This window comes from Equus quagga, chromosome 1, assembly GCF_021613505.1.
Source record: "Equus quagga isolate Etosha38 chromosome 1, UCLA_HA_Equagga_1.0, whole genome shotgun sequence".
NCBI lineage: Eukaryota > Metazoa > Chordata > Mammalia > Perissodactyla > Equidae > Equus > Equus quagga.
In genome coordinates, this window is record NC_060267.1 from 174,599,860 (window position 1) to 174,616,577 (window position 16,718).

Below are 16,718 nucleotides of genomic sequence, written 5' to 3' on the forward strand. Positions count from 1 at the left end.
ATAGGAAGGCCCTAACTGGCCCTTCTTGGGTCACACACTACCTCTTGGACCAGCCCTATGGCCCAGGTCATGGTAAACCATGATTGGCCAGGACGGATCACACACCCACGGTGGGGAGGGGTGGAGAGGGGCAGCCCTGCCAGAATCACGATTTGCAGTGGAGAAGTGGCAGTCCCCAAGAAGTAGACAGATGAGGGGCGCAGACGCAGGACTGACAAGAACAACAGCTGCTTACTCCCCTATGAAAGGCTTTTCATTTGTTTTAATAGATCCCAAGTACACATATTCATGTCACATTTTAAAGCTGACTACTTTTAATTATTGGTAACAGTAAACTATAGCAAGTAGTTAATAGCACAGACTTAGAGTTGAACCTGGGTTCAAATCCTTCTCTAGCTGTGCGTGACTTTGGGCAAATTATCGGCTCGATCTAACTTCAGCTTCTTCAGCTGCAAAATAAAAATGATGATAAGTACCCCATGGTGTATAGTGGGGATTAAGTGTTATAGCCTAAAGCAGTTAGCACGATGCCTTCACACAGTAAGCACTTGAGGGATATTAATTATCATTACCGTTATAGCAGCAACAGTCTCTTCCTGGGAGAGTAAAATCTCGAAGCACGTTGTTGAACACAATCACTGTACTTGCTGGAAAAAATGAACATAAAGAGCTGAAATGGGTGAACTGCTTTTGGCTTTGCTTTTAGTTTAAATAAATTGGGTTAAAAAAACCTCAAAAACTAGGCACTTCTCACCACTACTCCATCAGTAAAATGGGTATAATAATACCTATCCTGCAGGGTTGTTATAAGGACTTTAAAAGGTAGTATATGCAGAAGTGCTGGACGGCATGTCAGCATGTGACAGATACTAAGAAATGTTACTTGAATTTGCTCTTCTGGAGCCAGATCTTCTGATTCCTGACCAGACTCTCTCCCTGCCACTATGCTACATCTCATCCTGAGCTGCAGATGGGGTTCTAAAGTTCCAAGAAATATTTACCAAAATGGTAGGGAAAATCACTAAATTAGAATGTAATGAGAACCTCCAATGAAATCTTAGGCCAAACTCAGCCAAAACTATAGGGCATAATTGCTATGCGGTCTAGTGCGTATTCACAAACATATAATGAGTGGGAGTCAACCTTTGGGGGTAAAATGATGCTACCTGGTCTTATTCCTGTCAATCCGGGTATCTCGTTGCCTCAGGGTTAAGAGGGTTAAGAGAGGGTTAGCATCATTAGCTTTATAACTTCTCTTCTCTATAAAATACTCCAAACTACAATTTTTTAAAAAGCTGACTCAAAATCATTATGTAGCCATTTTTTTAAATCATAGATGTAACTAACTGAAGGTACATTTAACCATCACAATTGCTCTGCAAAGTAGTTATGATAATCCCCATTTTCTGGTTGAGGAGACTGAAGCTCAAGGCTACAGAGCTTGTAAAGGTCAGAGCCAATCCCCCGGCCCAGGGCCCTGGTGACACCCCCCTTAGATTATGAGACACCATGTTCTCCAAGTCTTTTGATTCCTCAAAATGACTGGGGATTTTGCTCCAGGGTACAAAACAAAGTGACGTGTGCAAACTCAAGACAAACACATAAATCTCTGCCACAATTTGTTAAATGTTGGTAAATAATGGATAAAAAAGGTTGCATTTTGTAAAAAATTTTAATGAAATTTTATTGAAAATAGTATATCTCTGGTAATAACGCATATCCACATCAAATATAAATGCTGAAAATGTTCCATTTCTAGTGGATTAAGTCTAACTCTGTGCCAGTAAATATCTACATTAAATGAAGTACCATACTGTCAACAAAAACAAAGAGCTGAAGTCAAGTCTACTTTGTGGAAATGAATGCAAAGAACTTGCAACTAACAGAGATTCCTCAATATAATGACTGTCACTCATTTAGGAAATTTCATGGTATCAGAATTATATAGGTCATTTGTTGAACTTGATAATTCAGTCGACCCAATAAATATACAAAAGCATGCTGGAAAATAGTGTTTGCTGTCAAATATTACCTTCCCTTTGCTATTTTTACCAATATTACTGTAAAAAACCACAGTCCTATTTATGATGTCCTGTATTATAACTTTGGGATCTAAATAACTTAATGAATCTGATTTTTTTTTTTTTTAATAATTGGAAATCTAAAAGCACCATCTCAAGGGCTTAGTGTGTGCAGGCAGGGACAGGTGTGAGAGGTGTGGGACTGGAAAAGTGAGGTGACAAGGATGTGGAGAAGAAACGTGGAGACCCCTTATTCCAGTTGTCCCAAGAGGTTTCTGCCCAGAAAAGCATTAAGGCTTAATCTGAGGGGTTCTGGATTTGTCTTCCCAGACTGCCAAAAAAGCCAAGTCAGAGCTGACCGCAGAGAGTGCCAGCCCTGTCATTCTTCATAGCAACCCCGGATGGGATGGAAACTGCTCCAGCTGGGCCAGGCCCTGTGGTCAGTGGTCAACAGACAGAATCTCTTTCAAGTTCTTCTCATTACTCAGGATCTCAGCAATAAGAACAACAAAACCCACAACAAGTACATTTCTAGGTTCTTCTCTTCGCCTAAGGCTGACTATAACAGTCTCCAACATCACATTCACTTGAACCTTGATTTTGATCCAGTTCAGCTTGTGCATTTCAGCTATTCTACGTTCTTTTGGGCGAGTGCATTAGTCTGCTCAGGCTGCCATAACAAAATACCACAGGTTGGGCGGCTTAAACAACAAATTTGTTTTCTCCAGTTCTGAAGGCTAGATGTCCCAGATGAGCTGGGATTCAGTTCCTGGTGAGAGTTCTTTTCCTGACCTTAAAGATGGCCGCCTTCTTGCTGTGTCCTCACACGGCCTTTCCTGGGTGCGTGCACTTGAAGAGAGAGAAGGAGCGCTCTCTGGTGTCTCTCTTATAAAGACACTAGTCAATCTGATCAGGGCTCCACCTTATGACCTCATTTAACCTTCTTTACTTCCTTAGAGCTTGCATCTCCAAACACGTCTACAGTGGGCATCCAACATATGAATGGGGGTGAGGGGGCATGAACATTCAGTCCCTAACAGTAACATACATGCCAGTACAGAGTCAAAGTACCCTCTATGTCAGAGATGGAGCGACAGACCTCTGCGCGGGTAAATTAGTTTTCCTATCTTGATTTCACTTCTTTGCCAGCAGGATTTGCCTTAAATGATAGAATAAAAGAGGCCTATGAGGCAAGAAAAATGATTATGGTATATTACCAGCCCTCCCTTGGCCATGGGTAGATATAGGACCCAAGCTCCACCAGCTGGACATTGCCACCCTAAAATGTTATTCCTGAGCTGAGGAACCTGATGCCCCACCCCTAACAACCTGTGCCTTAGCTCCATATCCCTGAAGCTGCCGTGGTCCCTGTCCTTTTCAACCCTGGTCTTGAAACCAAGATGCCATAGACTGAAAATTGCGTACCTCCAAAATTCTTATGTTGAAGTCTTAATCCCCCAGGTGATGGCATTAGGAGGTGAGGCCTTTGAGAGGCCTTTGCGATGCCTCTGATTAGGTCATGAGAGCAGAGCCCTCCTGTGGGTTTAGTGCCCTTCTAAAAGAGACCCCAGAGAGCTCCCTCCCCTCTTCTGCCACATGAGGTTATAGCGAGAAGGCTGTCTGTGAAGTGGGAAGCAGGCCTCCCAGACACTGAATTTCCCAGTGCCTGGATCTTGGACTTCCCAGGCTCCAGAAATAAAGGCACACGAAAACCTCCTAGTGCGTGTGTTTAAGGGGATGTAGATGGTTTTAAAGAAATGTGCAGATTCTCAGCTTCCATAGGACCCAGTGCCTGATGAATATCCTCGGTCACAATCATCATTCTACTTTGCGGAAGAAAGGCATACTTCTCTCCCATCCAGTATCTGAGCAGAGTGTCTTTCCTAGGGTGCAAAAACAAAGAGACAATTCAAAATATTAATGCAAGTGTTAAGAAAGTGAATGACAAATAATTCAGTAACAAACCATTTTTTACTCATCAAGTGGCTTCCAATTTTTGCTTTTAACAAAATTGAAGGAAGACCTAATCAAATTATCAACTGACAGCTCATTCAAAATCTTTGTGTGTGTGATCAACCACTGTGTGGTTTTTAGCCTATAACTCAGGAGTTCAAAGAATTGAATAATACTGCTATGATAAAACTTCTTCTAGGATTGCCTGGTTAAATTTGAATTTTAGATAAAGAAACAATTTATTATAACTACGTCCCATGCAATGTTTGGGATATACTTTAAAACAATTATTCTTTGTTTATCTGACATTTGAACTGGGTGTCCTGTACTTGGGGGGTGAGTGAGGCTAAATCTGGAAATCCTATTCCATTCCCATCTGTATGAACAAGATTTCTCAGCACTTACAACTATAACAACGAAAAACAGAAATAGCATCAATGCTGAACTCTGCCTCATTTTAGCAGTAATATTTTTTACTGAATACATGAATTAATTGTAAAAACAAATAAATAAAACAGCACTATCCATGTCATTGAGAGATACATTCAATAAAATTTTATTTTTGTCTTTAATTAGGATTTATCAAAATCTATAAAATGTGTATGTGGTATGAATCAATCATACACTTCTAAAAATTGATTAATAACTGTGAAAGACATTTTTAATACTTTACGCCTTATGGTCCCAAGAAATTTAAGAATCTCTTTTTTACAGAGAAGTACTACAGGATGACCTGGAAAAGACTTTCAAACATAAAATTCTGCAGTGTAAGTGGAATGGAAATGCAAGTGAAAGCACAAGAAAAAAAGAGAAAAATGCAAAATTTTCAGTTGCTAAAGAAGAGTTTCCTCATGTTTTGGGTTGCTTGGGAATTTTTTAATGGATAAAGTTGGGTAGCAAATTTCTTGGAACTTAGAGTCCAGTTGATACACTTAAGATAATGATATAACAGATTTTACTCTTAAATGTCAATATTTGCCATGAACTAAAAATTTCATCCTTTTAAATTTTAAAATGTATGATGAAAAACTTTAGATATTGTCAACTTAAAAAGCAAATTCAGCACAACCAGAGGCACTCACAACTAGAATATGCAACTATGTACTGTGAGGCTTTGGGGAGAAGAAGAAGGAAAAAAAAAAAAGAAGGAGATTGGCAACAGATGTCATCTCAGGTGCCAATCTTTAAAAAAAAAAAAAAAAGCAAATTCATCTGTTATTTATCTCAAAATGAGTTTATTCAGGAATAGCCAAAAGAATTGCAATTTGGGATGTGCATTCTATGGCAAACCACAAGCAAATCCAGAAAAACAAGGAGGGGAGCTGTTTCTATAGAGAAAAAGTGGAAGTAGGAGAGGCTGTTCTAAAGGAAAGTCCAGGGTTGGAAAGTAACAGTTCAGGGCAGCAATGGCTTCTTATTGGCTGAGCTGTGGCAGTTCTCATTGGCTGGGCTGTTGCTGGGTCGGAGAGAAATCTTCCCTCAGGAGTAAAGTAGTTGTACTTCCTGTCAGAAATTCAACCCTCAGTCTCTAGTTGTTTGGTGTAGTTGACCGTGAGGGGAGGGAGAGCTCCCCCTACAGGCCCTCTGGACTCCAATTTAGTTAAGGTTTCTTTAATTAATTTCCACAATACATACCTAAAACCGTGCAAGATAGTCTATAGCTTTTCCACATGCCTCTGGGGTGTTATGAGAGCAAAAATTTTTTGAGGCTGCTGCTTTGTAAGGCCCAAATGTTTGGTTTCTCTCCTGTTCTGTGAGCTGCTCCCAGGCCTTCCAGCACCTTCTCCTTCCTGACAGAGTCAGGCACGCGGCTTTCTGTTGCTGACAAAGAGAAACGAATGCCTCATGATCCAATGACAAGTTTGTTTTCTTATTTACTCGTTATAACGTGTAAAACACAATCTTAGTAATGATGCTGCTTCCTTCCTTCGTCAAATGTGTGTGTGCCCACACGTGGGTGTGTATCTCCTAATATATGCCAGGTACTCTCCCCTGTGCTTGGGATACGTTAGCACATAAAACAAATATCCCTGGCCCGAGGAGGCATGTGGTACAGGGGTGTATGTGTTTGGGGGCAGTCAGATAATATTTTAAAAACATAATAAATATATATATGCTATATATAGTTTGTTAGAAGGTGATGATTGCTGTGGAAAAAGAAAAAGTTGAGCAAGATAAGCAAGTGTGGGAGTCTGAGGAAGAAGTCGGACCAGGTGTGATTTTAAATAGATGGTTGAGTGTAGGCCTCCTGGACAAGGTAGCATTTGTCTACAGACACAGGAGGTGAGGGAGTGAGCCCACAGATAAATGGGGACAACAGTCCAGGCAGAGCGGACAGCCTGTGCCAAGGCTCCAAGGCCCACAGGACCCCAAGATGCACAAGGAGCAGCAGGGCACCTGGGCAATAACAAGGGCCAAGGGTCAAGGACCTTGTTAGCCAGGAAAGAGCAGAGGAGTGACTGATGGGACCTAAGTTTGAGAAGGACCCCTCAATCTGGGCAGCAAGGATACCTTGAGGGGGCAGCAGGGAGGCCTATTGGGAGGCTGTCGTCATCCAGGTGAGAGGTGGTGGTGAGAGGTGTCTCCCCAGGTGAGGTGAGGGTGGTAGCACGGGGTGGTAAGAAGTGGTAGGTTCAGCATCTGTACTACTTCCTGAGGGATGGATATGGGTGCAAGGAAAGGAAGAGTCCAGAACAACTCCAGAGTGATGATATACTAATATACTTTTTTTAAATGTGCCCCGAATGTGTTCCTCTCTGCTATATTCTTACTAATCCCAGAGGTTTAGAGTGACTTTTACAGAGCACAGCTGTGGAATGTAAAGAAGAATCAACACAAGGCCTTGCATGACAGTTCTTGGGGCCCTCCTGGGTACAGGCTCTCCTCACGCCTTTGAGGAGAGAAATAGGGAAAAGACAGGACTGAACAGAAGTGAATGTGGTTTTGACAATGGGTCAGATAATTCTCTTATGAGAAATATCTCTGCCCAAAGTATACATTAAATGAAGGCAATAACCAATTTCAGTGTGTGTCAAAAACCCATGCATGCAACTTTGAACAGGCTTTTCTTTTTTCATACAGTCAGCCACAGAGCAAGTTCAACTTTGAACCCGATTACAAAGTCATCTGGAGCTGTAACAGTGAAAACTACTTCAGGGAAGAATAAGAGAAAGAAAGGTATTGTTGTTGTGTTGTTTCAGCTATTCCTCCCACTTCCTTCCTTTCCTTCATCACTTCCTCCTTTCATGGGCTCTGTGTTCCCACTACAGAAGTAATTACCCCAGACAGAGAGAAAAACTCAAGCGGAGAAAAAAATTACTCAGGGTTTTTATGGCTTCATATGACCCAAAAACAGAACAGCTAGCCATATCCACCAGGGGAATTAGTCTTGGCACACTCAACAAGGCCACAAAACGATGGTGGGGCCCAGGCTGGTCTGGGAATATCTGCAATAAACCGCCAGCAGGACCTGATCAATCCAGCTTGGGGACTTCTCTCCTACGCTCATTGCTTAGAAACTGAGTCAGTTAGAGGGAATTTTAAGAAATCACCAACTCCACAACCTCTGAGCAAGATTAAACTAAATGAGAAGCTGTCCAATATTAAGGGTTTGCAGCTAAGTGTTGGGAAGCCAGGATTCTAGTCCCAGAACCTGCCCCGATGCCCGCGTCTCAGCATCCTAATCTGCAGTTCGAGAACTTTGTGCTCACAGCTTCCTAAATTCCACTCCAGCTTTAACAATTTGAAGATGTAAAGAGACAGGACAAGATGATCACTGGGCGTGTCATGGGCACAGTCTTTGGGAGACTGTTCATGGAGGCTAACCTAATTTCGTGTTGTTCTGTTTCAGTCCACTTCATTTTTTTTCTGTAAGGTTAGTGTGTGAAAGGCAATAAGCCCTTGTAATGAAGCTCTTTGCCCTTTGGCTTTCTCTTCCTCAGTTTTCGTCTGTTTTGATTGGTCTTTTTTCTGTCTCTGAATTAACATATCTCCTCCATGAAATCTCACTGAATTAGAAAATATAAATTCTTAAGATCTAAAAAGCCAAATGAAAATATAAAGTGAGAAAATTTATCAGGCCTTTTTTCTGTTGTCTGATGTCAATATAGTCTTTCCACTGGAGAGTACTAGCAGATTTTGGGAAATCTACTAAAAGGAAAAAAAAAAAAGAACCATGCCAGGTTATCATTTGTTTTAGACAGTTGCCATTTGGGAATATTTTCAACCAAATATCCTTTCAGACGAATTGGTTGGGGTCCTGTGGGGATGAGGATGATCGGCATCTCCAGGACAGGTGGCCCCATAGAGGACAGTCCTTACACTGGGCCATTTGACATCTGAGAGGGCAGGAGTGCTGGGTCTCTGATTCTAACTCTGTATGTAGACTTTTAACAGAAACTGGTAACAAGGACAGAGACTGAATGTCTGTATCATGCTGTGCGTCAACTTGGCATTGCAGGAAGACCGAAAGGCCAAAATCTATCTGGGAACTTCAAGGCTTCTCAGGCTGGAGTGAGGCTCTGACCACTTCAATTTGTTGAGCCTTCCTGATAAAAAAAAAAAAAAAAATTAAATTAGTTAATGGCAAAGAAGTTTAAAAAAATTGCATAATAGTTGAAGTTTTTACATTTAACAAGCAAACTCTTCTAATACACATAAAAACACAGAGAACGCATGCATAACCTCATCAGGTGATGACACCAGGATGCGAATATGAGGCCCTTTGCGAATACGACTTCTCCTGTGTGCCACCCCCAACCCAAGACCCTCGCTCCCCACCCACATGTAGGCTCTGGAGATGTTAAACCTTCATAGAAGGTGGATAGTTTGAGGGAAAAGTCAAAAAGAGAGCAAAACAATTATTCATCCTTCAGCTTTTAAATAATAGGTATGTTGAGGCCCAGGTCACAATACCTTTCAGCTACTAACAGCCATTACAAAAGTACCAGACATGCTTATTTTGATGTTCATGACCAGATATACTCTCCCACCAGGCCCCTGGAGGAGCCCAGTATCTTGAGGTTTGCCCGGGAACAGGCAGAGGCCTTGAAGAACTGCAGGCTGCCTCTGGTCATTGTTTCAGTCAGCACTGATGAAATGAAATGTCCTCGGGGTCATTTTGGGCTGGTATGTGAGGGATGTAGTGAGGGATATCCCTGGTCCCTGCCCCAAGGAGCTTACTTTCCGGTCACTGCAGCTGCCTCAACAGAAAATTGTTATCAAGCACCAGCTCTGTGCGGGGCACAAGGGGTGCTCCTGCCTTTTCGGGGTGTATTCATTTGCTAGGGCTCCCATAACAGAGTACCAGACTGGGGGAGCTTAAACAACAGAAATATGTTGTCTCACAGTTCTGCAGGCTGGAAGTCAAGCTCAAGGTGTTGGCAGAGTTGGTTCTTTCTGGGGGTTCTGAGGGAGAATCTTTCCATGCCTCTCTCTAGCTTTTGTTGCTTTGCTGACCATTCTTGGTGTTCCTTGGCTTCTGGTTGCATCACCCCAATCTTTGCCTTCATGTTCACATGGCATTCTCCCTGTGTGTGCCTTTGTCCAATCCTCCCCTTCTTATAGGAACATCGGTCATATTGGATTAGGGGCCCACTCTACTCTAGTATGACCTCCTCTTAACGAATTACTTCTGCCACAATCCTATTTCCAAATAAGGTCACATTCTGAATAACGGGAAGGGGGGTTAGGACTTCAACATATGAATTTTGGCAGGGGACACAATTCAACCATAGCAAGGGGACATGCAGTTTAGAAACAGGATACACACCCAGAACACAAATAGCCACACAAGGCAGCATCTGCCAAGGGCCAAGCATGGACACTGGGATCAGAGAAGAGCATTCTCTCCCAGGTCTGGAATGGGGGAGGAGGCTTTGTGAATAAGCTAGTTGCTGGTGCAGGGTGGAAAAAAAGAAAGGACTTAACCTGAGGAAGGATGTAAGTGATGAAGAAAGGCCTTAACAATGCAAGCCACAAGCACACAAGTTTAGCTGGAACAAGAGGATGTGGGAGGGTGGACCCGTCAAGAGGGGTGGGTCATGTTAAGGAGGACTTTGCATGTCAGGCTGAGAGTTTGGACTTAGTCCAGTGGACAATGGGAGCCATTAAAGTCTTTCGTCTCCCAAGATATCCTTTGCCTCGAACCAATAAAAACAATTTTGTAGCTTCTTGTCAGAACAGACCATTTTCTTGCTTTTCAGAGTTCACAAAACAAGTTAATTTTCCCACATTGGATAATTACCTTCACAGTCATAAGGTGTTTGTTCGGGGGTGAGTTTGGTCTTGGGGAGAGTTTTATTTGTTTCACAATAAAGAGTCAGACCGAGCTGGTTTACATCAGCCTCCTGGGTGAGGAGTCCAGACGGTTTCCATTTGGTCCCAAGTGGAAACAGCCAAGCTATTTTTATGCTCACCCCTTTGTGAACAGGAGGCTTTTGGCCTGCTGCTTAGGAAGTCGAACTCACAATATGGTACAAATCAAAACCCCTATTCAGAAGCCTGACACCTTTTATTGCTCCTCTCTGAATGTTTAATTATAAGAACCTAACAACTTTACATTAGCAGCCATTTATAAGTTGATAGAAGAGGCAAAGTATTCCATTTCTGTGCCTGCAGAGGTTAGACATCTGTTTGTGCATACCAGACCTGCCTCAAAGCACCACGGAACATGAGGAATCATTAGATCAGAGGTTCTCAAACTTGCGCAGCAGAGGCACCCTGAGGGCTTGTTAGAACACAGGCTGCTGGGCCCTGCTCCCGCAAGGTCCTGAATCAGTAGATCTGAGGGAAGGCTGCAGAATTTGCTTTTCTATCAAGTTCCCAGGTGATGCCGAGGCAATTGGTCCAGGGTCCACACTTTGAGAACGAGTTTTAGAATTGAAAGAAATCAGATTGCCTACTCTTGCTTTATTTTGCTCAGGAAAGAAAGTCAGAGGGCAGAGTGAGGCTCCTACGTGCCTCTTCTCTGCCATAGAAACCACAGAACAAATAGCACCCGGGCCCATTTCTCTTCCATCTTCTCTGTCTCTTCTAAAGCCAGCCTGGCTCACTTCTGAGCCCCGTGACACTGTCCCACAGGTACACAGGGCCTGGGCCACCCGGGCCTGGCGACACTCAAGTGGGTGATGTCTGGCTTGGCCTATGACTAGTCACGAGCCTGTCTTGTTCATAAAGAGCCAGAAGATGGCCGAAGACTAGAAGTCACCCAAAGGTTGTCAGGAATAGTCATCTGCAGAGAAGATGGCTTCCCTGAGCCCCTTTCGCCCAGCCCTGCCTCATCATCTCAAAGCCCCAGAAGTTCCAGAAAGACCCAGCAAGGATGCAGAGGTGTCCTGTCACCTGAGCCTGCTCTGCTTCCTGGCTCAAGCCCCACACGTAGCTCCCAGGATTGTTTTAATTCTCGAGGATTTAGGACTGGAAAGGCTAGTGCATGACTTAGACATGTACAGGGGACAAAATCTAACCATAAAATGGTCAGTCCACACACTTGGGATTGATCAGACCTTTACAACAGCACCAATGCCACCCAAGGGGTGAATTCACTTCCCCAAATAAGGCGTTATTGCTTGTATGCTAGCCAGAGTCCATAGGAATGCTAGCAGCATTAAGGAATGCAAAGGTCAAGTTCAAAAGTTAACACGTAATCTTCAGAACAGCTTTATTAGTTCCAAATCAGGAAGTCACCAGTTATAATCCTGAAATTATTTTGGGATTTTATCCTGGAGTGATAGCTAAACAATGGAAACCTTTACAGGCAGGTTCCAAGGTCCAAGATGTAAATCATCTGACACTAATTACCCTCTGCTTCCTTAAGTCTTGCAATCAAGCAAGCGGAATTTATGTTTTGGTTTACAAACCTCTGGTAATTACACAGGAAATCACGCGTGTTCCTTGTTGATGGAAAGAAGCTATTTTTAACAGGTTTAAAAAAAAGTCAACCTCAACAAGGAGGTCTGACCAGGACCCGGCATCCACCGATGGAGAGAGCTGTGGTTAAGTGAAACAATCGGATGCCCCCGTGTCCTGGTGGTCCCAGAGGAGGCCGGAGAGTCAGGGAAGAGAAGAGGAACCTTCTGGTCTATGAAGGTTTACACTTGCCCTCTGGGTGCTGGCCACACAGGAAGTAGAGCTCTCTCGGGAAGGGATGAGCAGAGGCTCGGCATCTGGGAGAGCGAGGGCATTCTAGGCGGAGGGAAGCACGGGAGAAAGGGTGCAGGGGGCCAAGAGCCGGCAGTGGTCAGCATGAGGGAGGTGTGACGTCCACCACAGAGCGGTCGTTGGGCGAGTGGCTAGAGATGTTGCTGGAAAGGCCAGTGGACCCACATGCCCAAAAGCCATGACTGCTGTTAAAGAGTTAGACTTTGTCCTGTGTGCAAAGCGGGAGCCATGATGGCTGTGAAGCAAGACAGTGACATAATGAGAAGTGGATTTTTGAACAGAACTTCGGGCAGCTGTGCAGAAGGTGCTTTAGAGAGAGGAACGTCTGGAGGATGGGAGGCTGGTTCAGAGGCTTTTACGACGGTTCAGACAAGAGAATGTAGAACCACGGAAGTGCAGAACCGAGTGATGGGAAGATAGAGTCTGGATCTGTTTCGGAGGGAGATTGACAGGACCTAGTGGCCAGTTCACTGAGAGCTGTAAGATTCTGAAATCAGGGACAATTTGGGGATCTGGGCAATTAACTAAAGAGAAAGTGGGAGGGAGCCCAAGGTTGAGTGAGTCCCTCTTGGATCTGTGGAGCGGCTTCCAGGGAGAGGCGTGCGGGTGGCAGAAATATGTGTGTGATCCTCAGGAGGCAGTGGCAGAAGGGAGGACTTGTTACACATGGAGCTTCTCCACGCCGGTGTTCAATGACTTACAAAATCCAGAACTGAAGCTGGGAAGCTAGGCAGCAATATTTCCTGTGTACTAAGTGCCTCTACAACCATTATTTCACCATGCTTCCCAGTCGATTTTTACAATGCATCTAGGAGATGACTATTATGATCTCTATGTTAGCAATAAGGAAATTTAGTTTCAGAGAAGCTAAGTGACTTTCTGGGGAGTCACACAGCATTTTTCAGAAAGAGGTTTTTAACCTGGAGACTCTGCTTCTATCTCTACGCCACTCTGCCTCTTAGACACAACTGGCATCGCTATGCCCCCACTAAGTTCTCTGAGACAGAGGGGGGTAAGTTAAAGTGGTCGTTGTTGGTGAGCTTGGTTTTGTTTTAAAGCAGAGAAATGTAAGATTAGGTAAAAATAGGATGGAGTGAATACAGCTGGAGTGGATCAGGTATTACCAGGGGCTCAGCATGTACTCACTTTTACTCCAAGGAATTTGTTTTCCATCCAGAGAAAAGAGTTTAGTTCTGCTTGAACTTTGGTTGAAGGCCCGGAGCAGGCAATCCCTGTATGAAGCAGCCTCGGCCTTCCCCCCTCAACAGGGCACTGTGACTCGCGTGAGGTCTAAATTCTGGAAAGGGGTTTGGACTAGCATTTTCCAAACTGTTTATTCTTCATAGGCACAGGTGACATGTCCCTCCCAGTTGGAGGGAGATTTAGATTGTTTTTCCCACGGGGGTGCAAGCTGTACCAGGACAGTCACAGGCTGGGCAGCCCCTTTCCTCTTCAGGGGCAGACATCTGTGCCACGCTAGCTAAGCCAGGGCAGCCTGGCTGAGAGGGTTTCTCTCCTTGCAAAGCTGAGTGGCTGCACAGGAATTTGGCCTTTGGCCTTTGGCCTTGGCCCCCTTGGCCTCGTGTTTCACCACTGCTGCTTTCTGGCATGCCAGAAGGGGGCAAAAAGAAATGAGTGCCACATGCAATCAGTCTCCACATCGTTAATCATTCCGGGCAATAAACTTCACTTTTCAAAGGCATTTATGTTTGTGAAGAGATTTTATAAATAGAAAAATCATATTCTATTTTATGTTCATGAGTGGTCTCAAGGCATTATTACCTGTGCTGTACTTGGAAAAACAATGAACAGTGAGATAGAAGTTTCCACGCTATGATTGCACTCTGCACTCCCCTGCTCATTGATTCGTTCATTTATTCCACAAAAAGTTATTGAAAACCTACAATGTTCCAGATACGTTCTAGTCTATTAGCACTGTTATCTTATCAGCCGCATGCCCTGGATTTAAGGACAAATGAGATATGGACACATTAGGCTCATCCCCAATAAAACTAAAGGATGAGGCAGTTTTCTTCCCTCCAACTGTGTTTTGAAGGAAAATAAACCCTGTCTATCTCGTTCAACAACCCAGCAAATTAGATTCCTATCCAAAGAAACCAAGTGACTTTTTGTAAAGCATACTTTTTTTTTTTTTAAAGAACTGGCAAACTAGAATGGCCCAATATCCAAAGTTATCACCTTTTCCTAAAAGGTCAGTTCTCCTTCATGACTTGCAAACTTACACTTGGCTATCAGCGACTCTTCTCTTCCTGCGCACAGTTGGCTCACTTCAGGTCAGCGTCGTGAGGCCAGGCGGTTTTGTCTCTTCTGTTGCCTGTTGCAGTCCCACTGCCAGGAACGGTGCCTGGCACAGAAGAGGAGCTCAGAAAGATTTGTTGAGTGCCGAATGAATGCAAGTGCAGAAGAGTCCTCGTCTAGCCCTGGGGCTAGGTTCTCAAGTATGTTAGGCACAATTAGTGTGTAGCTAAATGGTCCTTTAAAACCCCTTGAATTGCCCACACAATACGACATGTAGACATACCATCTGTAAGTTCCACGTGGTTTCTTCCCCAGCTTTGGAACAGATCGCTGTTTCTCACTTGAGCCCCAGATGCAGCAGTTGGCTAGTGTTTGGGCGGTCATGTTGCAAAAAGTATATAATTTCAAACACTTGGAGGCTCCCGGGAAGCGATCTGGCTCTGGGACTGGAGATCCGGCTCTCCCATCTCACACTTACTGCGTGGGTGAGCCAGGTTCGTGTCTGGATTTCTCTTTCTCCATCCCCTTCGTGGTTTTGGGGGGTTTTTTTTGTTTGTTTTTTTGGTGTTTTTTGCTAAACTCCTAAACCTAAACTGGTGTGAGCTGAACGGGTACGTGATGCCACTCCGCAGCGCTGACACTGAGCTTTATGAAACCGGATAGACCGACAAGGGTGAACCAGACTCCAGGACCACTGACCACAGTCGTGACATCTACAGAGGCAGGATGGTTTCTCCCCTTCAAACATGTCCTTCTAGAACTCAAAAAATGTGACAGCTTTGCAGGCTTTTTTATAGGGCTGAATCTCTGTATAAGGGCTATCACTTTCCCAGGATACGTGGACAACTTATTCATCTTGTACCAAAAAATTTCCAGAAACATTGATTTTCCTCTTTAGCCAAAGTAAAGGCAACAATCTAAATCTTAAATGAGATTTCCTCTCATACAGAGCAATTTTGGGCTTTCTGTTGTACAGAATAAAGGATGTACTGAGTATTTTTTAAAAGGACTTCTTAAATTATATGTATTTCCTTGACTATATTGCATAATGCATCTGCTCACACAAGTCAAATAAGTACAATCTTAAAAAATAAAATCAACTTAGGTGGTGGTAAACAGTGGAACTGTTGTCTAAAAATAGTAAAATACTCTAGTTTTTCTTGTAGGAATCAAGAAAAAAGTTAAAGGTTTGACTGAAGCTGGTCCTTGGTTAGTGAAATTGCATTTGGCAGATAATGGCATAGATGGAAAAGGAAACGAAGGAGAAAAAGGCTTGTTGGAATTCACTCAGATTTTAACATGGTGAGTAGAAAATTAAGAGGTTCTATTTGTTCACTTTCCAAAACTAGGTGCTTGGGTTAAATCATGGGGATGATGGTTTAACTGCAGCTTGTTACCAGTGCCAAGTGAGGTTTTTCAGCTCTGAGAGGGAAGCAGTGACCCACCTTGGTCTTGGTACGTGGTCTTAAGAGAAGGCCTGGAATCATAAAAACGGCACTGCAGACAGTTGCATGTGAGCCCACAAAGGGGTCTCAAAGACCTCACTAGAAGCCCTATCTTAAGAAGTTGGCAACTGAGGAAAGACAGGAGGTATGACCTCCAGGGTCTTCTTCCCTAAATCAGGATATAATGTCAAATATAGCAATGTGACCTGAGGAAGAAAGGCAGCCCACTCAAGTGACCACTCTTGTGTTTGATTACAAAGTTGTCCCAATCTTCTTAGACAGAAAGACACAGCTATTCTCAAAAGCTTCTGGAAAACAGAATATTTCCTTGCCATGTTTATCTTGACAACTTGGACATCTCCCTGTCCAGCTCTCTTGAATCCACATACCCGGTACCCAGTGGGCCAAGCTACGAGTCAGTATTTGCAGCACTGTAAGAAAGCTTGCTGTGTAGAGGGCTCCAGGCTATACCATCTCAGGACATCTGTACTTACAGCCCCTTGGAGCAGACAAGGACAGCGGAGCACAGTCTCGATCTGAGGCTCAAGGGTTTGATTGATGGCTACATATTACTTTAGAGGAAAAAGATTTCTTCTCTAACATACTTTACTTCCTTACTTAGGAAGGTTGGGAAGATTTCCACATGGATAGCTTTGCTACTATTTCTAGAATTATGTTAATAAATTTCATTTTATTACCCTTTTAATATATTTGCTAGATTTAATATATTGATGGCATATTATCCTTTTAGTATATTACTAACATTTTGCTAAGGATTTTTGCATCTATGTTCAGGAGGAATATTGGTCCTTGCTCTTCTTTTCCTGTAGTGTCTTCATCTGTATCGGGATCAAGGTAATTCTGGCTTTACAGAATGAGT

At 43.5% G+C, this 16,718-nt stretch overlaps 1 protein-coding gene across 1 annotated transcript in view; it reads left to right on the plus strand.

Moving 5' to 3' along the window:
- Positions 1-16,718, plus strand: part of LOC124237099 (ribonuclease inhibitor-like) — a 53,956-nt gene that overhangs the window by 22,835 nt on the left and 14,403 nt on the right. Inside the window, exons 7-8 of the mRNA XM_046656373.1 lie at positions 7,056-7,151; positions 15,560-15,695. Of these exons, the coding sequence (XP_046512329.1) occupies positions 7,056-7,151; positions 15,560-15,695 (232 nt within the window). The remainder of the gene's footprint in view (positions 1-7,055; positions 7,152-15,559; positions 15,696-16,718) is intronic.